We start from the raw sequence: 22,277 nt of genomic DNA, 5'->3' as shown, positions 1-22,277 counted from the left end.
GGACCCTCTGCCCTGGCTGCCAAAGGGTTCAGGGCAAAAGAAGCATGGTGGCTGGTGGTTGAACTATTTGCTTCAGACAAGATGGAGCTAACTGTCCCCACCAAGACCAAGCAGTCTCAGGGAGAAAAAAAGGAAAGAAGAAACCCCAGTGATGTTAGAAGTATAGGAAAAAAGAGACAGAAAAAACTGGTCTGTTTCTGTTCTCAACTCTCAGGTTACCAATAAAAAGGAATTCAAAGTATTCAATGTCTCTCTCTCTATGCCCACTTGAAATCTTTCTTTCTCCGGCTACGATGTAAATATCAAAAATATCTGCCTTTTTCTGCTGTCTTCAATCTTCACAAAGACTTTGGCTGTTACAATATGAAATAAAAATGAAGCAAGAGTCGCTTCACATGCACAAGCATATATATAGTCAGGATTTGGAAAAAAGAATTGGGTGTATTATCTGACATTTTCTGTTTAATATTAACTACTTGCTCTGGTCAAAGAGGCAATTTTATACCCACTGGAAGATCTAACACTGTTTTCTGAATGTGCCAGTTAAAACACATGCCAGCATTGAGCTCATCATACCTCCCAGCTGGAACCAATCTGTAGGTAGGCTGGTGATCCATGGTACCTCATCTAATCATGACTCTTCCATAGCCTAAAACTGTGTGCAGAGCCCCAGTGTCTAGCTGGAAATCTGTATTAAACTATTACTACCAGAATGATCAAGTTTATAACTCAAATAATTCCATTCAATCCCCACCCAAATCCAGATAAAAATGGAAATACAAGCACAGTTTTAACATAACCTTGAAACTGAAAGCAAAATGCAGTGAATAATTCAGACAAGAGACCTTCTTGATCTCACACTAACCATATTTCTCTTCAGCAACCTATTTAATCTTCCCCGACCTCAGTTTCCAAAATAAGTGTAACTTGGTTCAAAAATGACACAGATCTACTGCAGGAATCTTTTAGATTTACTTGTTTTTATTCCTTATTAGGAAAATAATTCATCTATTAGAATTACTACCAAACATCAGTTGCTGCTTTGTAAGAACTTTGGGTCCTATCCCCATCTATATACCACATACCACACCCATAGTGCCTGTGTGTTGTTTCTCCCTTCTCCTGGGAAGCAACCCAGTAAAATGCTAAGCACATGCTAGAGTAAGACAGACTGTGTTGCAATCATGGATTAAACTCCTGTATAGCTGAGGGGCTTTGAGCAAGTCACAACTTCAATAAACCTCTATTTCCAAATTACCTTTTTGTTATATTTTCTTTTTTCAGATGTTTCCCCCATACAGGAATACATGTTTCATAAAGTAGAGATCATATTCTATATGCAATGGTTGTTTTCACTGAACACTGTAAGTTTTATTTTATGCTTTTAATATTTAAGATATATAAATATATAAATATATATGAATATATACAATATATAAAATTATCTGTAATGAGCATGGTCACTTTCTTAATAGCAAAGTATTAAAATTATTCAGTGGAAAATATGTAACTGTGATAAGAAGTAAAAATTCTGAACCTGAAAAAAAATCTAAGTTGAGTTCAATACGCCATATTATATTGCCTAAAAAAAACTATTCAAATGCAAGGAAATGTATATATAAGAAGATATAAGGAAAATAAAGGTAATGTTGTATCTATTAAAAGCGAATCACCCAAAATTGTGGTCATCCAATTAATGTCATTAATATGAGTTTTAAGATTTTTACCTTCTAATAACTGCAGAGAAATTAATGTAAAAGCAAACCAGCATATCTTACAAAGTATATACTTGTTTATTTCTTCCTTTTGTGACTAAAGCACCTTTTTGTTGCACATGCAGCACATCATTTAGATAAAGTAATCCAAACCTCTTGGGGAAAGTTCTGAGCTCAATTAGGGCATCAGGGGACAGGCCATATGTTACGAAGCCTCTGGCACACCTGAACCCCAATATCTAATGACCCAAGGATGCTCATTTATAAAATTAAATAGTCGCTCTTTTAAGAGTAGAGAATCAAGTACTGCAGATCATTCTCCATCATTTCATTTGAAGACAATGTAAAGAGAACTACACAACTAAAGAAGGTTTAAATAAATGAACACCTACAACACAAAAGATGTAATTCATGCCTTGAATGACTACTACTAACACTCAATTTTATCTCATCAATCTTATCTCTTATTTCTTTTTTAATTAATGATTTTTATTAAAATTGAAAAAAAAAACTAACTTCTTATTCACTTTTCTGTTGTAGAATAATGTCTACCTAGCCCCTTCCTTGTTAAAAAAAAAAAAAAAAAAGCTTGATCCCTATCTTAGTCTTCTTTTAGCTAGAATATCTAGAATATTGAAACATAAAAAAAAAAATACACAATTTAGAACCAAGACTGTATTTTCTGAGCCAAAAATCAGGATGCAGGACCTGAAATCAAGAGCTCTTAAAAAAAAAAAAATCAGACTGCATGTGACTATACCAGTGTCCATCTTCAACTCCATTCTAATAGTTCAATAATAGATATTTCAGAAAAGTGGCTCTCAATCATTTTCGTCATCTGAACACATCTGTGGGATATGACATACTCTCAAAAAATAACCCTCGCTAACTGCAGCAGCAGTTGTCTCAAAGCATGTGATTTGGGTAGGGAAAGTGCACTGAAATCTTTAGGAAGCTTTTAGAAACTCACCATCCACACTCGTCACTGTTTTATAGAGCTAGTACAATCTCCTTTTTTGAAAAATCCTTTAAAATAGAACAAATAAGGCTCTGAAGTAACTAAGTCATAGTCATAACTCAGCTTTAAGGCATAGAAGAGTCCAGAGGAACAGACTAATTTGTATCCACCAAGACAAATGTGATGGGTGCCATGGCACATTCGCATGGACAAACTCTAGAATATGCTGAATTCCTGGTATATATCAAAAAAAAGAGAGAGAGAGGATGCCATCAATCTGCTCTCCATTTTTTTTTAAAGGAAACTGCTTACTTCAACATTTCAGCTGATAAGAACACAGAATTATAATATGTTTGAGGTCACTTGGAGTAGAATGCTAATTCCCAGACACTGAATATGAAGATAACTTTTAGACATCACACTTTACAGACATCTCACATGAAGAGTATCCTAAGATTGAGAAAACACAAATAAGCACATGCAATTGGTCACTCCAAGACTCTCTTCAATTCCAAGTCTCTTTTAGTACTCATGAGTCTGACTTGCCAGCTTAGAAAAATGTGTATCAGTGAAAAGTCAAATAAGTACTCTATCTGACATAATTTAGTCTGAGTATACAATTACATGCTAAAATAAATTTTTCTACATTAGTCATAAAAGCCTTAAAAATGTTTCGTCTACACATTCCTTACCCATGCCTATAACATTTAATATCATGAAATTTAGAATTTAGGGTAGCTATTCAGAAAGACTTACACAAAAAAATACTAATCACATCACTTAAAAATTAAGCACATAATGTTGCCCCAGACATTGTAGTACAGACTACTGCCATATTTTTAGATCATAAGAAAAAAAATTTAAAGAAAATCCCCAGACTCATATGCTTAAAACAAAGAAAAGAAAGAAAGAAAGAAAGAGGTGGGAGGGGGAGGAGGGAAGAAAGAAGGGAGAGAGAGGAAAAAAGAAAAGAGAAAAGAGAGAAGAAAATTTAAAAACTAAATAATATTTTGAAAGAATAACAAGAACCAACTTTATATACTAAAAATAAAATAGATTCAGAAGGAAAAACTGAATAATCCTTCAATTATTATCTTTACATAGTGAGAGAGCTCCTTCAAGAAACCTGACACTGATGCATCCTGGAGGAATCAAGCTGGCAAAATGGAGAGCAATTTGCTGGTTCCAATTTTTTGTAATTATGCCTTTTGTAAATTTTATGACACAGAGAATAAGAAGAGTTAATTGTGTTTTAGACTATTAAAAAAATTCAAAGAATGTATCTCTCAGAAAAGGATTACTTAGAAAGGTATGTCTGTCACATTGACATAAAGGTCAGCACACTCCAGATCAAGTACAGACTATGATTCCAGTCCTCCGAAAGCCCTGACCCTTTGGTTTAGCTCATTTCAATTATCATTATGGTGCCTAAAGTAAGAGGCCGTCTGAAATGCAACCAAACCATTTAAGGATTTGTAGATTATAAATCAGCAGTTCAGGGGCGCCTGGGTGGCTCAGTCGGTTGAGTGACCGACTTCGGCTCAGGTCATGATCTCACGGTTTGTGAGTTTGAGCCCCGCGTTGGGCTCTGTGCTGACTGCTCAGAGCCTGGAGCCTGCTTCTGATTCTGTGTCTCCCTCTCTCTCTGCCCCTCCTCCATTCATGCTCTGTCTCTCTCTGTCTCAGAAATAAATCAACATTAAAAAATAAATAAATAAATAAATAAATAAATAAATAAATAAATCAGCGGTTCAAATTTCAGTCAGAAGGAAAATGGTATAACATATTCCCTGTAGCTGGGCCCATTTTGTTCTTGAAGAATATCATAAGTACCTAGGTTGTACTTAAAAAAAAAAAAAAAATTAAAAAAAACTCCCTACACCAAAAGTGGGCTCTTTACAAAAGAATTCAAACATGCAAACCAAAGCACACCCCACAAGGAAACACCAACCACCCTTAAAGGAGAGACTTGCTACTGGTTAACGGGCCCTGCCATCAGGGTGCACAGTGCCCACCAAGAGAAACCCTACTCATGCTTTCAACTCCTGTAACATTCTGTCTTCTGGGGATTAAGAATGTGGAAGTGACTAATTCTCCCAAATGTCATACATTTTACATTTTGTGACATGTACTTCTTCTCTGAATTTTTACAGCACTATCCAGACACTCTAGCCACTGTCTGGGACTAGACAAAATTATTGTAATTATGTGTACCATAATTAGGGAGACAGTAAATGTGATCAAACATTTATAGAAAGGAAAAACTAAAGCACAGAAAGTTTTAAGAACCCAGAAATCTCAACTAAATTCCAATGATAGAATAAAGGAGGAAGTGAGGTTCTTTTTCAGATGGTTCTTTTTCAAACGCTGCATTTGAAAAACTACTACGTACCAGATTACTGGCACAATCCGAGAATAGTCTGTATATTTCTAGACTTCTTGCATGGGACAGGTTCATGTCATCCAGGGATGTCAGACATGACCATGGTGAAAAGAAAACAGGATATACTGTAACATAAAATCTTACTATAAAGAGAGTGAAGTTGAGGGGCGCCTGGGTGGCGCAGTCGGTTGAGCGTCCGACTTCAGCCAGGTCACAATCTCGCGGTCCGTGAGTTCGAGCCCCGCATCAGGCTCTGGGCTGATGGCTCAGAGCCTGGAGCCTGTTTCCGATTCTGTGTCTCCCTCTCTCTCTGCCCCTCCCCCGTTCATGCTCTGTCTCTCTCTGTCCCAAAAATAAATAAAAAACGTTGAAAAAAAAATTAAAAAAAAAAAAAGAGAGTGAAGTTGAATTTGTGTCCAGACCCAACATTTCGAGATGATAGGAGCCAGTCAAGATGTGCTTGTCAGTGGGATTAAATTCTGTGAGACTGATGAGATTAAGAGTCAGGGTCAGAGCATATTCACAGCCTAATAAAACAGACATCAACAATTGTTTCCTGTACAAATCTTTGAATAAGGAAACATCACGACAAGAAAGACATGTTAGGAAGGCTGGAGCAGAAGAGTGAGAGATGGAACAGTGAGACCAATTAAGAGGTTATTGGGATAAAAAAGGTAAAAGTGATAAAGTCCTGAACTGATACGGTGTCCGCTGGTGATAATGAAGGCATGAAAATCAGAGATGACTGATGAGGATGGAAAGGTGGGCAAGAGATAGATCATGGAAGGACTTGAAGGCCAAGTTAAGAGTCTGAACTTGAACCTGCAGCTAACAGGGAGCCTTTAAAGTATTAAGCAAGAGAAAAGCATTTCAGATCTGTCACTCTGTGGAACAGGAGGCAAGCTGTAGGCAGGGAAGCCAGTAAGAAGATGACCACACGTCCAGGCAAGAGAGGATGAAGCTGAAGTGTGAGCCTGCCTCAGCAGTGGGAAGGGAAATGGCAGGAGGCAACGAGGACCAAGCCAATGCCAGGATGTGGTGCTTGGGGCGAAGCTCAGGACAGTGTCAGGTTGCTTCTGCCTTGGAAAATCACTAAGATAACAAAGAGAAAAGGCACAGGCTGAGGAGTACTTGGTATGTGCCGAGACTGAGATGACTACGAGATAAAGAGGCAGGAACATCAAATGGGCAGCTGCATATCTGGGTTCAGAACAGAAAGCGGGCTCAGCCACACTCATGGGAGTATAATAAGGGAGTAGCCAAAAGGAAGGAGCAGGAACAGACATACTGCTCGAGGAGGGCATGAAAAAAATGATCACAGTGGACAGAGGGCTTCCATTAGCACAGAAGAGACGGGGAACACTTAACTGTGCTCAGAGCCTAGGGTGAAACACCTGTAAGAAAGAAGAGACACAATAAGAGAGAAAAAGTAGATAAGGAAATACAGAATCAATTACACAGATTTTGGAGTGAAAGCAGGGAAAGGAGTGAAGAGGAAAGGAGGAGGAATTAGCCTAGAACAGGAGAAAAGACACATCCTCCTCAGAAGTTGGAAAAAAGGAAATAAAATTGGAGCGAGTGAAGGTACATGTGCAGGCAAGGTGCTGACGCCTAACAGCATTAAGTGTTGTAGGAAGTTGGAGGGTGTTATGAGTTTTGGATTGTGTACACCAAAAATTCTTCTTAACCATACCCCTCGCCCCCAACCTCCAAAGGTGATCTTATTTGGAAACAGAGTCAGTGCGGATGTAATTAGTTAAATTAAGACGAGGTCATACTGGAGTGGGGTGGGCCCCTAACTCAATACAACCAATGTCCTTGTTAAAAGGGAAAAACGTTGGAAAAACACACCCTCATTAAGGGAAGGTGATGTGAAGACACACAGGGAGAAGAAGGCCATCTATAAGCTAAGAGGAGAGGCCTGGAACGTATCCTTCCCTCACATCCTTCGGAAGGAGCCAACCTTGCCCACACTTTGATTACAGACTTCTGGTCTTCAGAACTGTGAGACAATACATTTCTGTTGCTTGAGCCACCCAGTCTGTGGGACTTTTCTACAACAAGTCCAGCAAACTAACACAGAGTGGAAAGTCATCTATGAAAGGAAGGAGGGGTGGAGGAGGGTAGCTAGAAGGATTGAGGGAAGTGGAAAGGTTTCAGCAGGAAACAGGCCAGCCACACAGGGCAAGACTGTACACAGTTGCCTTGGGTTCCAGCTAAGGCCAGAGATGATAAATTTATTTACAGAGTGGTTTCCTCAAGCAGCTCTTGGCAGCCGGTGGGCAGAGGGGGAAAAGATGCCAGGTCAAAATCAAGGTCTGGCGGAGTAGATTACAAGCAAAACACAAAGGGATATGGCCACTGAGGATACTGGCAAGGGAATGATGTACCGTGAGTGAACAGAGAAGGAAACAGGAGGGGGATGGGCAGAGAACAGGTGGTCTGGAAACAGGGAACCCACAAAGAAGAGATAAAAGGAGTACAGCAGGAGTGAGGAAGCTCACAGGGAAAGATAGTTACTGGGATTTAGTATTTTAGATGAGGAAGTCAGGGAAGTCGGAAGCTAGACAGCTGTATACAATGTATACATTATTCACACAGACACAGGGGCCTCAGACCATGATGGTAGTTAGGTGAGAAAAAAACTGCAACAGCTCCCACCACCCTCAATGCATGGAAAAATAATGACCAGGAATATCCCCAAATCATATTTGTACTTGACTCCTAGAATCTGGTTCTCAGAAAAATCACTGCTGTGTTTATATCTCCAGTATTACAGTTACATATTTATACAAAACAACAAAGAGGGGCATGGCCTAGAAGCAGAGGTCAGTGCATCTGACCCCCCCCCATCTATCTCACAAAATTATTATATTAAGCAGAGAGGAAGCAAGTTACCTATAAAAATGTACCTGAGGAAGTTACAGATCAGATGCAAAAATGTTAAGGCATTTTATATGCTTTGTACACATTTCCTTAGGATACAAAAATTAAAATAGCTGTAAAATGCAAAAATATGTGTTGGCAGCCCCTTCTGCTTTGCAAACAGGAAACAAATAACCAGAGCACAGAAAATTGAAAAGCTCGTAAATGACCAATTCCCCCCCTCCCCACTACAAAAAAAGTGCTTAATTATCTGGATTATATACGATAAACAAACAAACAAACAAACAAACCTCTCTGCATTTCCAAGGTTTATTTCAACCACTAGAATTTTTGTATTTCTTAGTAAAGAGCCAAGCATACTCAACACTTTGTTCTGGCAACTCATCTGAGCTAAAATAACAGAGGCATGAAGCATAACTAAAACTACACAATTTAACCTTTTTAATTTAAACACAAGAACAATTCATGATTGCTGTGGCTTTAGACATTTCCAACCCTTTCTAAACACACATATTTATACTCACTTAGAACTTTTTACTTCCACAGTTCAAAAGGCTTTATACATAGTACTTTTACACTGGGAGAGATTAACTGTATTTTCTGACTGTTCATATTTTAGGTATCATTTTGAAACAAATTACTAATTAAAAAAAATAAGATTCAAAACTTCCCTGAAGTCATAGTATATTATGGCACAGGAAAAATGACGCCACTCGGGAGACATGGCCTAAGACATCTACTGGGGACAAAAAGGTGAGAAAGAATTTGGAAAGTTCTGCAACTTTATACAAGGATATAAGGATATCCTTATAAATGGTTAGTCCACCCATCAAAAGTATAGATTAAACTTAGAGAACAAAAACGCTTCATATTTTAATCAGCGCCCAGATACAATATGAATGAAGAGAGAAATGATCGTCCTCTCTCCAAATAGGATGGGCTTCAACAAAATTTCCTATTCGAACAAAGTTGCCTAGTGTAAACATCCCTCAATACTTAACTTCCAAAGTGTCTCATTCTCTCTCTACAACAAGCAATAGCACACTATTCATGAATATAATTCCAAGCTGCTTATAAAAATCCGCAGTCATGGCACTTCAGCCTATTGAGGAATGAAAGAATAATAAGTCTTTCAAATAAGTCCACATCTCTTTTTCTCCTCTGTTCAAGGTCAAACATTTACACACACCCTATAGAAATCCTCTAGGAATCAGGGAATAGCAACTAAAGTCCAGCTCCAGGCACTCTGGAGGAGGCCACTCCTTGAGGTAAGGAGTCCTCTGCCTCATAAATACTGAGTAGGAAGAGAGATGCCACACCTTGATGCATATCTAAGAAGCTGATTCAGTAGCCAGGTTTCAAGACTCGAATCCTAACTAAATTCCAACACAGAAGTCCTCCAACTGCCAAAGAAAAGTGAGTTCAAGAAAACTTCTAACACTGCAATCTGAGGATGATCATAGAACTTGGTGACTTCTTGCGTATGTAATCACAAATGCAGTGTCCTTTTCTGGGATCTTAGTAAAACTGTAAGTGCATGTTGACTGTTAGGCAGGATTTTATTTTACATTTAAAGATAGATAGGGTGCCTGGGTGGCTCAGTTGGTTAAGTGTCTGACTTCTGCTCAGGTCACAATCTCACAGTTCAAGCCCTGTGTATGGCTCTGTGAGGACAGCTTGGAGCCTGGCGCCTGCTTCAGATTCTGTGTCTCCTTCTCTCTCTGCTCCTCCCCTACTCGAGCTCGCTTGCTCGCTTGCTCTCTCTCTCTCCCCCAAATCTAAAAAATAAAGAACATTAAAAAATAAAATAAAATAGATTCTCCCTCCCCCTATGGGGTGCTTGGGTGGCTCAGTCAGTTAAGCGACCGTCTTCAGCTCAGGTCAAGATCTCAGCTTATGGGTTTGAGCCCTGCATCAGGCCCTGCGCTGACAGCTCAGAGCCTGGAGCCTGCTTCAAATTCTGTGTCTCCTTCTCTCTCTGCCCCACCCCGGCTTGCGCTCGCTCTCTTTCTCTCTCCCTCTCTTTCTGTGTGTCTCTCAAAAATGAATAAAGGTTTAAAAAAATTTAAAGGTAAAAAGCAACTTGAAGATGATCCTCTCTGACTGGCTTTACAAATGAGAAAACTGAATGGCTAGAAAATGGCAAAGGAGAATCCACATTGTCTGACAGGTCAACATTCTCTCTACTTATTGACAATATATATTTACTCACATTCAACAGATATTTACTGAATGTTTTACCATGTGCAAGACACATGAGGGATTACAAAGCTGAATGTAGTCATCCTCTCAAGGAATCTAAAAACTGGTTGAGTTTCAAACAAAAAAAAAATGGTGGGTTTCACAGTTTTAATATGTAAATCGTCACACGAAGTCTCATATGGTATTGTAGAGGAATAATCTGAAAATAACTCTCCTCATAGCCCCAATTCTTAATTTCAAACTAAATCTTTCTTTCCTCCTTGTAGCCCTTCCAAATACAGACGGTGATGTCATGGTGAGAGCATCGGTGAAGAGAAGGATGATGATGACAACGAAGACAAGGGCAATGGGAATACCAACTATGAGACATTTACTATGTGCCCGTCACTCTTCTGTAACCTTCATATACTTAGCTTATTTAATCTTCGAAACAATCTTAGGAGGGAGATAAACATCTCTAACTTATAAGAGACTTGGAAAAAGTAAGTCAATTGCCCCTGAAAAGGTAGCTGAGTTAGGGTTTACACCCAGGCATGCCTTTACTACTACCATCTCCCAGGAGCCTGACCCTGGCACTTCCCGTAATTAACTGGAAACTCCTGGGCCCCCCTGGACCTCAATTTCTTCATCCGTGAAATGATGAAGTTGGCCCCGTGATTTCCAACATCTCCTCCAGGTGTACCATTCTGTGATTTACTAACTTGAGTTTTGTTTTTTTGTTTTTGTTTTTGTTTTGTTTTGTTTTGTTTTGTTTTTTACCAATCTCTTGTACAGAGGAAGGAAAACACTTTGTAAAAACTAGAGAAAATTTTGCCCCATATTACAAAATCCAGACCTTTGTGCAATGGTTTCCAGGTAAAGGAGGGTGGGTAGTAACCAGCTTCATATACACATCCTTCCCTAACTTTCATCTAGGTTCCAGCCTCAGATTTTTTGGAAAGCTAATCTCACAGCCACATGACAAAATAACAATCATTAACAATGGCATTTAAACTAAACAGGAGGTTTTTCAAATTCCTAATAATGATTAGGAGTCATCTGTAACAACATGGGAAAATACCACATTTTGGGTTAAAAGGAAAAAGCAGCATATAATAAATGGCTTATGTTTTTTTGTTTCTAAACATAGGGAAAGAAGCAAGAACTTTCAACAGTGGTTGCAGCTAGGTAATAGGATTGGGAGACTTTTCTCCTTTTCCTTATTTTTCTCTTTTATGTAAGCTTACATTACCTCCATAATTAGAGGGGAGACATTTCTTTACAAAGAGAGAAAAAGTACCAAATATTCTCCAATTGATTTCTTCTGAGAAGAAAATATACTCTCCTAAAAACATCTCAGTAACACTGCAGAAATTCCAGAAATACAGGTTTAGAGGAGAACATCATTATTACCAACTATAGATGGGGAAGAAAATATTCCTCTATTGCTTTAGGTCTAGAATAACTAAGCTTTACAGGATGTTTCAGGAATGCTGGAAGGAGAAGTTGTTTTGTAGTCCAGGGACACGTGGCTTTGTAGAGCTGGGCCCCAGGAAAAAAGGAACAGGTGCAACAGACAAAGAGGCAGACCATGAGAGCCAAATGTCACTGGCCCAATCCAGAAATCCCAATCTGGAGCAGGTTCTCCCTGAGTGGTCCTGCCCTGCACCACAGCCAACCACATGGCCAAGGGGATTTCCACAAGCACAAATGTCCTCACTTCTCTGAAGCAGTACAGCAGTGAGAGAACAGGTAGCTTATTTCACAGAAACTGCAACTGTTAAATCAAACAACCACAACCAAACTAATCTATGCTTCATTAGGCTGCAGGATAAGCACACTGTGTATATACTTTTGTGTTCATATATAAACTCATTACACACACGCGCGCGCGTGCGCGAGCACGCGCGCACACGCATACACACACACACACACACACACACACACACAGCCCAATTTACAACACATGTCAATTACTGTGGCTTTGGATGGTGACAATGAAACACTTCACTCTACAGCACTCCTGAGAATATTTTGTAAACACATTGTCTGTCTGGTGATTCCCACTGATACCACAAAAAACTCAGGAAAGAGTACAATTTAAAAATCACGTTCAAAATGCTATTAATTACATATGGACCCTCTGCCCTCTTGGAAGACTTTTTTGCTACTTTGTAGCAAGTAGGTAAAGACAGATCTGATATACAAAGGATAGGAAAACTAGAACAGGAAAGTCAGCCCCTCCTTTGGGAATCTGATAGACAATAAGTGGCATCAACATCACATCACATCCTGATTCAGTGCAGGGCTGCAGGGAGCTGGGGTGCCCAACTTACCAACAACTCCAGACTTGCCCTAAGCACGTACCTCACAATGGGCTTCTCCAGCACTACCACCATTAAGGGGTCAATAACACAAAGGCCTGGGGGTATTTTTGCTAATTTAAAAAGACATATTTCTGTTGACTGCCACCAAAATTCATTCAAATAATTAAAGCTGAAAAATAATACAACTATAGAGATGTCATCTCTTCTTTTTTTAAGGCATTTTTTTCTGCTTCTTAAGTGTGAAGTTGGCACCTATTAAGTATACCCAGAAGTAATTAAATACATCCAACATAAGATAAAGAAATTTAACCTACCTCATCAAAGGTGGTGTCCTCTTTCTTCAAAGCTGTAAAACAAAAAGGGAAAGGAAGAAGTTATTGTGAAACATCTCAAGGAAACTAAGTATCTAAGTTCTATAAAACAGAAAGAAAACAAAGCAGTATGGTGTTTTCATTTCAGAAAGTAAAACTGTACCCCAACCTGAATAACAATGTTATGACACAAATAGGAAAACTACAAATGAGACAGAGAATTGCACAGCATGCTTCTTTGTGAGACACTTTCATAAATATGTAAATGGACTATCCTCCCAAGTATGGAAAAGAGAATGTATATCTTTCCCCTATCTCTTCTTTGGTAGGAAAACATTTTAATGAAGTATGAAAGAATCAAAAAGTAATCTTAAAGAAATGTCCCCTTCAGCTTCTGGGTTTTGTGCATATGTCATTATGCACGGTGTGTGGTCCTCCCAAACCAATTGTCAGGATGACACCCACTCTGCACAGTGCCCTGAATGAGATTCCCATACTGAGAGAGGTTTAAATACAGTAATGAAAGACTAAGCATGTTAAACTAAGCACTGCAGAGACATAATTCAAACATTTCAACATGATCAATTTTATAACGAAGTATCACCAAAGGAAACAATGCATTCAGAATGTCGTATGGGAATTGGCAAGTGCTCAAAATTTATTTAAATATGCATGGAATCAGAATTGGCATTCTATTACTCTAAAGAGAGAGAAGTAAGTATTTCATGCATAGTTGGCAAACACCCTAGTTCCTTAAATCCTACAATTACTTAGAATGTTTCATATTAAGGAGAATGCACAAAGGAGCTAATTTAGCTGAAACCACTAGCTGGAGACATGTTTCTAATTTATAGAATTGTGCATAGGTGTTTACCGTCTGTACTGGACAGTTCTAGTCAGGATAGAAGCACTTGTGTTGCTCTTACTTGGAAAGCTATGTTCTGACAAAAGCAATGGAAAACAAATTATGTTGGGAATCAATCTCTGAGAGAAGTCATGTGCTTAAATGGAAGCTACCATGCCAGAGCTTATATTATATCTTGAAAAGTATATTTTCTGTTTCATACCATAGACTTGTCTTTTTAAACATCACGAAGTATGTAGTTGTGGTGAATTAAGGGGGGTGAGGGTAGATTGAGGGAAATAAAGTGTTTATGAAAGTTCAATTCTTAGTTTTCCTCTTTTTACCTAAGAAGCTGATCTGTACCAAATTTCTCTACTGACTTTATTAGAGGACAACTACTTCTAAATGAAAAATAAAAAGACAGCCCTTTATACCATTCTCAAATGGCTTATCTTACATTCAACTACTTACACACATTTTATTATATATTTCGCTTTAACTTACACTAACTCTAAAATAAGCTATTTTGAGGGACACCTGAGTGGCTCAGTCGGTTAAGCGTCCAACTTCGGCTCAGGTCATGATCTCATGGTTCATGAGTTCGAGCCCTGCGTCAGGCTCTGGGCTGATAGCTTCTGTGTCTCCCTCTGTCTCCCTCTGTCTGCCCCTCCCCTGCTTGTACTCTGTCTCTCGCATTGTCTCAAAAGTAAATACACATTAAAAAAATTAAAATAAGCTATTTTGATAGAAAGCTGTAAGATCCTCAATGATTCTTAAAGACTATTTTTAACTTAGAATGTAAAACTTCTAATCTAGAAGGCTTTCTTTAAATATCAGTCAACAATGTTACTAAACTCCCACCCTCACTCCCTCAAACCTAAGGCATATCTTCTAATTAACATACTTGAGTAGTGATTCCAAGATAAAATATTAGTGACCTACATAAATATAGGCAAGTTGTTCTATCTAAAAATTTTTTTCTAATAAGAAATGATTAGCTCACTGATTTCAAATACAAAGTCAATCATTGTACAGCCACATACCTAGCTCATTTAACAAAAATTAATGAAAGATTATGTGGCTGTCATGTAAGATGCAAAGCTAAAGCAGCAAGCTTATAAATCACAGCACAAACTTCCTGTATTTTCTTTACTTTGGACATAATAAAAGTTTAATCTTGGGTTTTCTTAAGCAAAGCATCCAATAAGAACTACAGTTGATAACTACCCCTCGGGTAACTGCAAACACAGAATGAAGACCCTCAAACTGAGAGATAAAGAAAGCAAGAATCTAAATTGTCTTTGACATCCTGACTGGACTATTTCTTTCTTGCCCCCAAATCCTGCCAATTCCTTCAACATTCTGGATAAAGGGGTAGAGTCTGTAGGTAGAAAGAAATGGAAGAAATACTAGAGAAAATTGCAGGTGTATTTTCTAAGATATAAGGAGCAGAAAGCTAGGTTCTCTCCCATGCACACTATTCTCAAGCCCAAGATATCTTAGGGGAGAACATTTTAAGACCAAAAAATCTATGACTTCAGTAACTCTTCACTGGTGGATCGACACTTTATATAGTTTCTTATAAATATGGAATCCTTGCTTGAACAGCAGTTAACAGTAACATCAAAGGCCAATTAAATACGTCTCTGACAAATATTTACCAGGTCATTGATGAATAATAAACTATTACCCAAACAAGCACGCAACATCTCATTATTGATTACATTCCCCGATTGTCATTAATCATTCATGTAAATGTAAACTCACAATTGTCTTCAAAGATATCATGGAATAGCAAGTATATTACACTTTTATGGGTTAACAAAGGTGTATGTATACATTGAATCATTTGAGATAATCAGGTAGTCTATTTAGTCCTCTGCTCGGACACTGCTTCCTCTAGAGAGCTTGCCTCACCAAGACTAAAGTGGTGTCCCTCCTATGTTCTCCAACAGCAAATTGTGCTAATCTTCTTGGTAAAATTTGTCATTCTATATTGTCAATGCCCTTTCACTGGCCTGTCTTCTCATAAAAGTCCTTGCGGACTGGTACCAATGGCCACTGAAACTGAATGTCAGCACAATATCTCGCACATAGGAGGTACTCAATAATTATTTGTTGAATTAATTATGTCTACCTCAAAGGCCAAAAGACAGCCTCTTGCCTTTTGAGACACACTAAAGTGTTGGCATATGAAAACCATACACTATTTTCTCTCATGAAAGGATCATAGATATAAATTCCATTTCCTAGTTTTCAAATTAAAATCTTTTGAAACTACATTGGAAGAAGACATGGTACTGTATTTACATTTTGTGTCTGAACCTTTAACCTTAAGAATGGACTTATCAAATGACAGCTGGACTCTACATTACACACATACAGAACAAAGTAACAAACCCAAAATTTCAGCCTCTTCCTTTCATTCAGTTCTCTCACAAACTACATCTTTTAAAAAAATGGTGTACACGGGCTTCACCTCAAATATCACAGAGTATAAACTTCCTTTCTCTGGGAGTTAATCCAAACAAGTGTGAAGAAATGCATTCAAATGACTATGAAGAAATGACAGTTTGACCTAATCTTACACAGAAAGCATTTCTCCTCCTAAGCTATCATTCAAAAATAAAAAGAAACAGGAAAGAAAAGAGGAAAAGGATTTTAACATAAACTTTTTAACAACTAAATTCCCATTTCTCTTTATGTTAAGCAAAATTAAAAAAAAAAAAACATGAGACAACAACAGTAATTCCTAAATAAGTGAACACACTGACATTATTTAGCAGAAAACCATAAATACTCACCACTGAAATCAGTGGATGACTTTGAAATTCAATTACACCCATCTTGTAAAAGAACTGTAACTATGTTGTAGTCACTCCCTGGCAGATGTCATAAATTAGAGTGCTATGGCTTGAAAGCCAGTGTGTTTTATTAGACCTTATATAATATAGTAATCTCAGATCAGCTGTATTGGGGTGGGTAGCGACAAAGCTGGTATGACCATTTACATGTGGATGAATTAAACATCAGCGTTGCCACTCTTATACAGTCCAAATGGTTATTAACAATAAACTGATTGAATATCACATACTTTCAAAAGTTGTGCTCATTTTCTATAGATGAACGGTTAACTTCTCAGGACTAAACAACGATACTGTATATTTTATCCTATAACAAGCTACACTTTTGAATCATACCAAAAAAGCAAAATGAAGTCAGTATGTTTACTTCAAAAGCCATCATAGATTGGTTAAAGGGAATGCATATACAGAGATGTTGGATTACTCACCAAGAATAAACCATTCACTCTGTGATCTCATGAAGTACCAATGAAGAAAGGGGGGAGACAGGGGATACATAGAGAAACTGGAAGGAATAGTAACGGCCCCCATTATTGATCTTCACATGTCACATCTTGCACTAGATATTTTACGTATTCTATCGGATTTAATCGTCACAACAACCGTAAGAAAATGTATACATGTGGACTCTAAGGTTGAGGGATATTCTGCTAGTTGACCAAGACACACAGCAAGCTGGGAAAACAGGGTTCAAACCCAGACCAGACTAACTCCAAAGTCCATCCTGTTTTAATACGGTAAAGTCAGTAACCACTTCTTCCCTTCTCTTTCTTCCCACCTAGAAAATCAATTATGTCAATATGATGCAATCACCAATAATGATAATAACATATTATGAACATCTCTTGAGTCTACACTACATACTGCACAAGACATCATATGCGTTATTTCCCTAAGTGCCAATATCAAAACTGAGTTGTACATGAAAAACTGAAGCTCAGGGGCGCCTGGGTGGCTCAGTAGGTTAAGCATCCAACTTTGGCTCAGGTCATGATCTCACGGTTTGTGGGTTCAAATCCCACGTCAGGCTCTGTGCTGACAGCTCAGAGCCTGGAGACTGCTTCGAATTATTTGTCTCCCTCTCCCTCTGCCCCTCCCCCATTCACACGCTGTCTCTCTGTCTCCCTCTCAAAAATAAACAAACATTAAAAAAATTAAAAAAAAAAAAAAAAACAACTGAAGCTCAGAAGGTGAGGGACCTGTCCAAGGTCACACTGCTGCATGTGGCAAGACGGGAAATCTCCAGTGGTCTGACACAGCCCACACCCTTAATCTATGCACTATACAATCCCATAGTAAAAACCCCATTCCATAGTCTTGAGCACCTTAAAACCTTTACATAACCAAATTCGTTTTATTGCTTTTTGATGTTGCAAATATAACATTAAGAAAGTACTCAGATAACAAAGATTAATTTTTCTGCAGTCCCACTTCACATGTATGTCTTGAGTTTGACATACAATCATAACCACATAAAACCTCTTTATCTCTTTACAGTATTCCAGAATGGGACTTGCTATTCAGAATCATGACCTTCCTTCAATACAAGAAATAATCAGTTAGGTTCACTGCACTGTACTGTTTCTGAAAGAAGGAAGTAAAATCTACTAGATCATAGAAGACATTTTAACAAGTGTTGGAATCAAAAGGAGTTTCACATCACTAAATCTCAGTAAGCTAGAAAATCCAATTAACTGTAATACCCCATTCGCCAGCATTGTAGTTAATCCAAATTTTACTGATTGTCGATCAAAATCTTAAAATTGCTTAAACATAAGGAATTTTTGTATTAATGTCCTTGGTTTCTTACTGAGATTCAACTGCAATGAATTATTTAACACAAAACTGGAAGGGCTCCAACAGAGTCATTAGCATTAGTAAATATACAGTTAATGTGTTTTAGAACAGGGCTTAATGGACTCCAGAACCCGCCTCTGTGATGCTTTGGGTCCCAGGTTGAACATCCTCCTTAAAAATGCACACCAACTGAACACCTTGCTCTCTCACACTCTTGGCTTCAAACTTCATTTGCATGTAGGAACTCTTCAAATGCATCCCTAACTCGTGAGAGTGAAACTGCAACTATCCAATACATGCAATAAGTAAAACCAAGATTAAATGTTGGTTTCACACCATAACTTTACAGTCATTTCGGAAAGATTTTGTGTACCAATAGAAAATTTTTAAACCCAACACAAAGAAAACTAGGCTAAATTTCAATCCATATTTCCTCTTGCTTGAAGAAAGTTTGCATATTTTACAGTGTGCTTATATAATGATTTTTTTTTTACAGGAATGGATGGATGGATGAATGACTCCAATACTCATATTCACCCCAGGGGTTTATTTTAAGGAATTAAGCACTTTATGCTTAATTTCCATTAACACCTTCATTAACATGGATGACATGTTAAACAAGTGAAACAAAGGCTAGAAAGCTTCTTAGGGAATCCGAGGGGTTATTTTTAGTGCTTGTAGGATTTTCTTGCTGAAAACAGTTACCTGCATAAATGAAAGTTCTAATGTTAGAGGAGGCAGCTACCGTCTTAAGGTTAAAAGGGGTTTTCTATGGCTAACCCTAAAAAGCTAGCAAACCCACTCCACATAATACTGTTGTCACCCTGTTATAGTCCGTGACATGGATTTATTCTTAAATGTCCTAAACATTTCTCAGTCGGTTTTTGTGTATCAGTTGGTTGGTTTAAAGACAATAGCCCCGGAGCTGTAGTAAATGTAAGAAGTTCTGGGGACTTATTCCTAAATGTTCAGACAAGTTCACAGCGCGCATTTATTTGCTGCAATGGAAAGATTCAGAGAGCTTGGGACAGAACAGCCGAATCTCGCTTTCGAGGACCCGAAGTACCGAACAAAAGGTCCCAAGGTATCTGTCCCACTTCCCTTTAGGTTGGATGTGTTAAACAATACGAAGGAACAGCTCAACGTTTCACCAATTTCCAAAGCTAAATTATTGACTAAACACCCCAGAGCGAAACCTGCGCGCAAAAAAAATAAAAAATAAATAAAAAAATAACAAGTGACCCAGGCGGCCGCTCAGCCCAGTGCGCAGCGGGGCCCGGGGCGTCCCATCGCCAGTCCAACGCGGGCGCGAAAGGCGGAGCGCTAGTGGCGAGGAGAGGAAACCCAAACTGTGGGCTTTAAGATCATCCACAAATGATCCCCTAGATCCCGAGGGAGAGGGGTGTCTCTCCTTTCCATTGTCGCCCTACCCCCAGGTCCGGGTACTGTTCCCTCCACCGTCCGCGCGCAGCACACTCTACACCAGCCCCGGGTGGTCGCCGCTTTGGTGATGCCAGAAGCTCGGGGCGGAGGAGCAGGCGCCGGGGGCGTCCGGCCCGGTGCCCGGGGCAGCGCGCCACTCACCGATGCGGCTGAAACTCTCCGACAAAGTTCTCCGCAACTTCTTCATCTTGCCGATCTTCTCGGCCGGCTGCGGCTCAATGAGGTCGCACATCTGGGCGACGCGGAGCTCCGGCAACTTCCCCAAACTGGTCCAGAGCGGAGCGCAGACAACAGCGAGGGCGCGCGGCAAGAAGGCGGCGCCTCCTCCTCCTCCTCCTCCTCCACCTCCTCCTCCGGCCAGGAGGCGACGCGCTGGGCTCAGGAGGCGAGTGGCGAGCTGCAGGCTCTGCTCCGGCCTGGGCCGCGGCTGGGCGGGCGGGGGCGTTCTACGTGGTGCCGGGGGCGGCCGCCATCGCCGCAGCCGCGGTGGCCCCGCGCCGCGCCGCCGCCGCCCGGCTCATTTTCCCTCCTTTGTAACCGAGAGCAGCGCGGCCGGCGGCCGACAGCGGGGGTGGCGCGGCCGGAGGTGGGGCGGGGACGGGCTGGGAACAAGGTGCGGGAGCCGGGGGTCGCCGGAGCGCGCGGGGCACAGGCAGGGAGAAGTTCTCAGCCCCGAGTTTCGGGCGTTAGGGAGAAAGAGCCGCGGCGCGGAACCGCCACCCGCCCCGCCCTAACCGCCCCTCCCGCCGCTTCCGCCCCGCCTCCCCCTTGGCAAAGGACCCCGGGCTCGGGACCCCAGGGGGACCTTGGCTACCCAGCTCGGAGTCCGCGTCCTCAGCGGGCCTCTAGCCCCGCTCGCGCCCCCGCGGCGCCCCCTCCCGGCCGCCCCCGCGCGCCTCCCCCGGCCCTGCCCGCCCCGCCCGCGCGCTCCAGGACCCAGGCCGTTGGAGGGCCTCGAACAGGCAGGGCTGGGAGCGGGCCCCTACTGGGGACTCCTCCTCGCGCTTTGGGGAGGCCACCCAAGGAAAGGCTCTGGATCTCGGTCGTTTATGACTGATTTTCTCCTTGCCACGAACGCGTGTGAAAAGGGCGAGGACCTGGAGGGAGGGGGTGGCCACCACCACTACCTCTGGGTCGGGGGAGTGGAAAGGCCTCGGAGACGCACTCAGGATTGAGGGAGACTTTTTCTTTTCCCAGTTTTGCTAGGGAGGTTGTTAAGTTGGGCCGGTTTTTTAGGGGAGTCAAGTGCAAAGGCAGAAGCGTCAACTGTAACCCCCCAAGGCACGGTTAAGTGCTGTTTCCTTCACCGCTGTGCCACACTGAGTGACTGATGGGAATGTAGATGCAGCTGATTTCTGATATAAATACCCAGTTTTATAGTAAATAGCAATGGGATTCTAGAATGTATTACCAATTCTGGAATATATTGGTAATCTAGAATTACCAATATATTCTAGAATTGGTAATTCTAGATTGCCGATTCTAGATTACCAATTCTAGCATGTATTTCTAAATTGGAAGACTTGGAGCCAAAAAAGATTCCGACCTCCTCTTCCCCGGCCTCAAAAAATAAATTTTAAAAAGGAGGACGTTGGGGGAGGCTTTATAAAATCCCAAAACAAACAGTTCAGGCAGCAAACACACATCGTCTTCATTCTATTAAAACGTGGTGCAGCGAACACTCCAAACATCACTCTCCCAAGGGAGAGAGAAGGAAGATGGGGGAGGGACTGAATGTTGATTTGGGGCCAGCAAACTCCTTATGAATAGAAATTTAGTAATCTTGAGTCATCTGGCTGTGTAAGTAATAAGAGCTTGTGAGTGTGTGACAATGCTGTTTGGTTTAAAGGAAGTTTTGGGGAGTTTGTGTTTTGTTAAAAGATTTTTATCTTAAAACAAAAACTAGCCCCCTGCCTTCCTTAAATTGTGAGGTAGAACACTTCGACTTGTTCTCCTCTGCACTGAGCATATTATAGGGTCTTGATAGATGGCAGCTGATAACAGACAGGAAGTCAAGCCAAGCAAAGGAGGGTGGGGAATTCATCAAGATGCAAGAAGGCTGGGTCCTAGTGACCATAATTAGATATTATAGACAGCACCAAGTATGGCCTCAGACAGGAAAAAGTTTGACTTTTACCACTTCCTCAGATTACTTAGGGAGAAAGTTATCAGCAGCTATGAATGAAAAAACAAAAGCAACCAATTAAAATACTGATGGGTTCTATCTACCGAGTCAACAAAGTTGAAGAAATAGTTACTAATGTAATAAGCTTTGAGTACTGTGTGTCTGTGGCTATCCTATTCACTCTGACAATGACTAGTTCATATAGGTAAATACACATATAGCCACAGATACAGATTCTTCATTTTACCTCCTCAGTATTTAATATTTCCAACCTTTTTAAAGGTCAACTTCTGCTTGAATAAATCATGGTATATGCATACAAAGGTATAGTAAGTAAACACTTTTTTTAGATAAGTCAATATGTATTAATGTGTAAATATGTCTAGGGTAAGTGAGTAACAAGCAAATTTATCATTAAATCATTTGTGGGGAAAAATATACAG

At 40.2% G+C, this 22,277-nt stretch overlaps 1 protein-coding gene across 8 annotated transcripts in view; it reads right to left on the bottom strand.

Annotated features, from left to right (window-relative positions):
- The window catches only part of CDK14 (cyclin dependent kinase 14), a 674,504-nt gene that overhangs the window by 627,813 nt on the left and 24,414 nt on the right, over window positions 1-22,277 (bottom strand). For 6 of the 8 annotated variants that reach the window (XM_045053222.1, XM_045053223.1, XM_045053221.1 and 3 more), the window contains exons 1-2: window positions 19,851-20,430; window positions 12,765-12,796 (exon numbers count right to left, since the gene is read on the bottom strand). In XM_045053222.1, the coding sequence (XP_044909157.1) occupies window positions 12,765-12,796; window positions 19,851-19,941 (123 nt within the window). In that variant the 5' untranslated portion in view covers window positions 19,942-20,430. Of the gene's footprint in view, window positions 1-12,764; window positions 12,797-19,850; window positions 20,431-22,277 lie in introns of those variants that run through there. The other 2 variants (XM_023250334.2, XM_045053225.1) reach the window with 2 other exon arrangements.

The sequence above is a fragment of the Felis catus genome, chromosome A2, assembly GCF_018350175.1.
Source record: "Felis catus isolate Fca126 chromosome A2, F.catus_Fca126_mat1.0, whole genome shotgun sequence".
Lineage (NCBI taxonomy): Eukaryota > Metazoa > Chordata > Mammalia > Carnivora > Felidae > Felis > Felis catus.
Note: the sequence above shows the minus strand (reverse complement) of the source record. Positions and strands in the feature narration are given on the sequence as shown.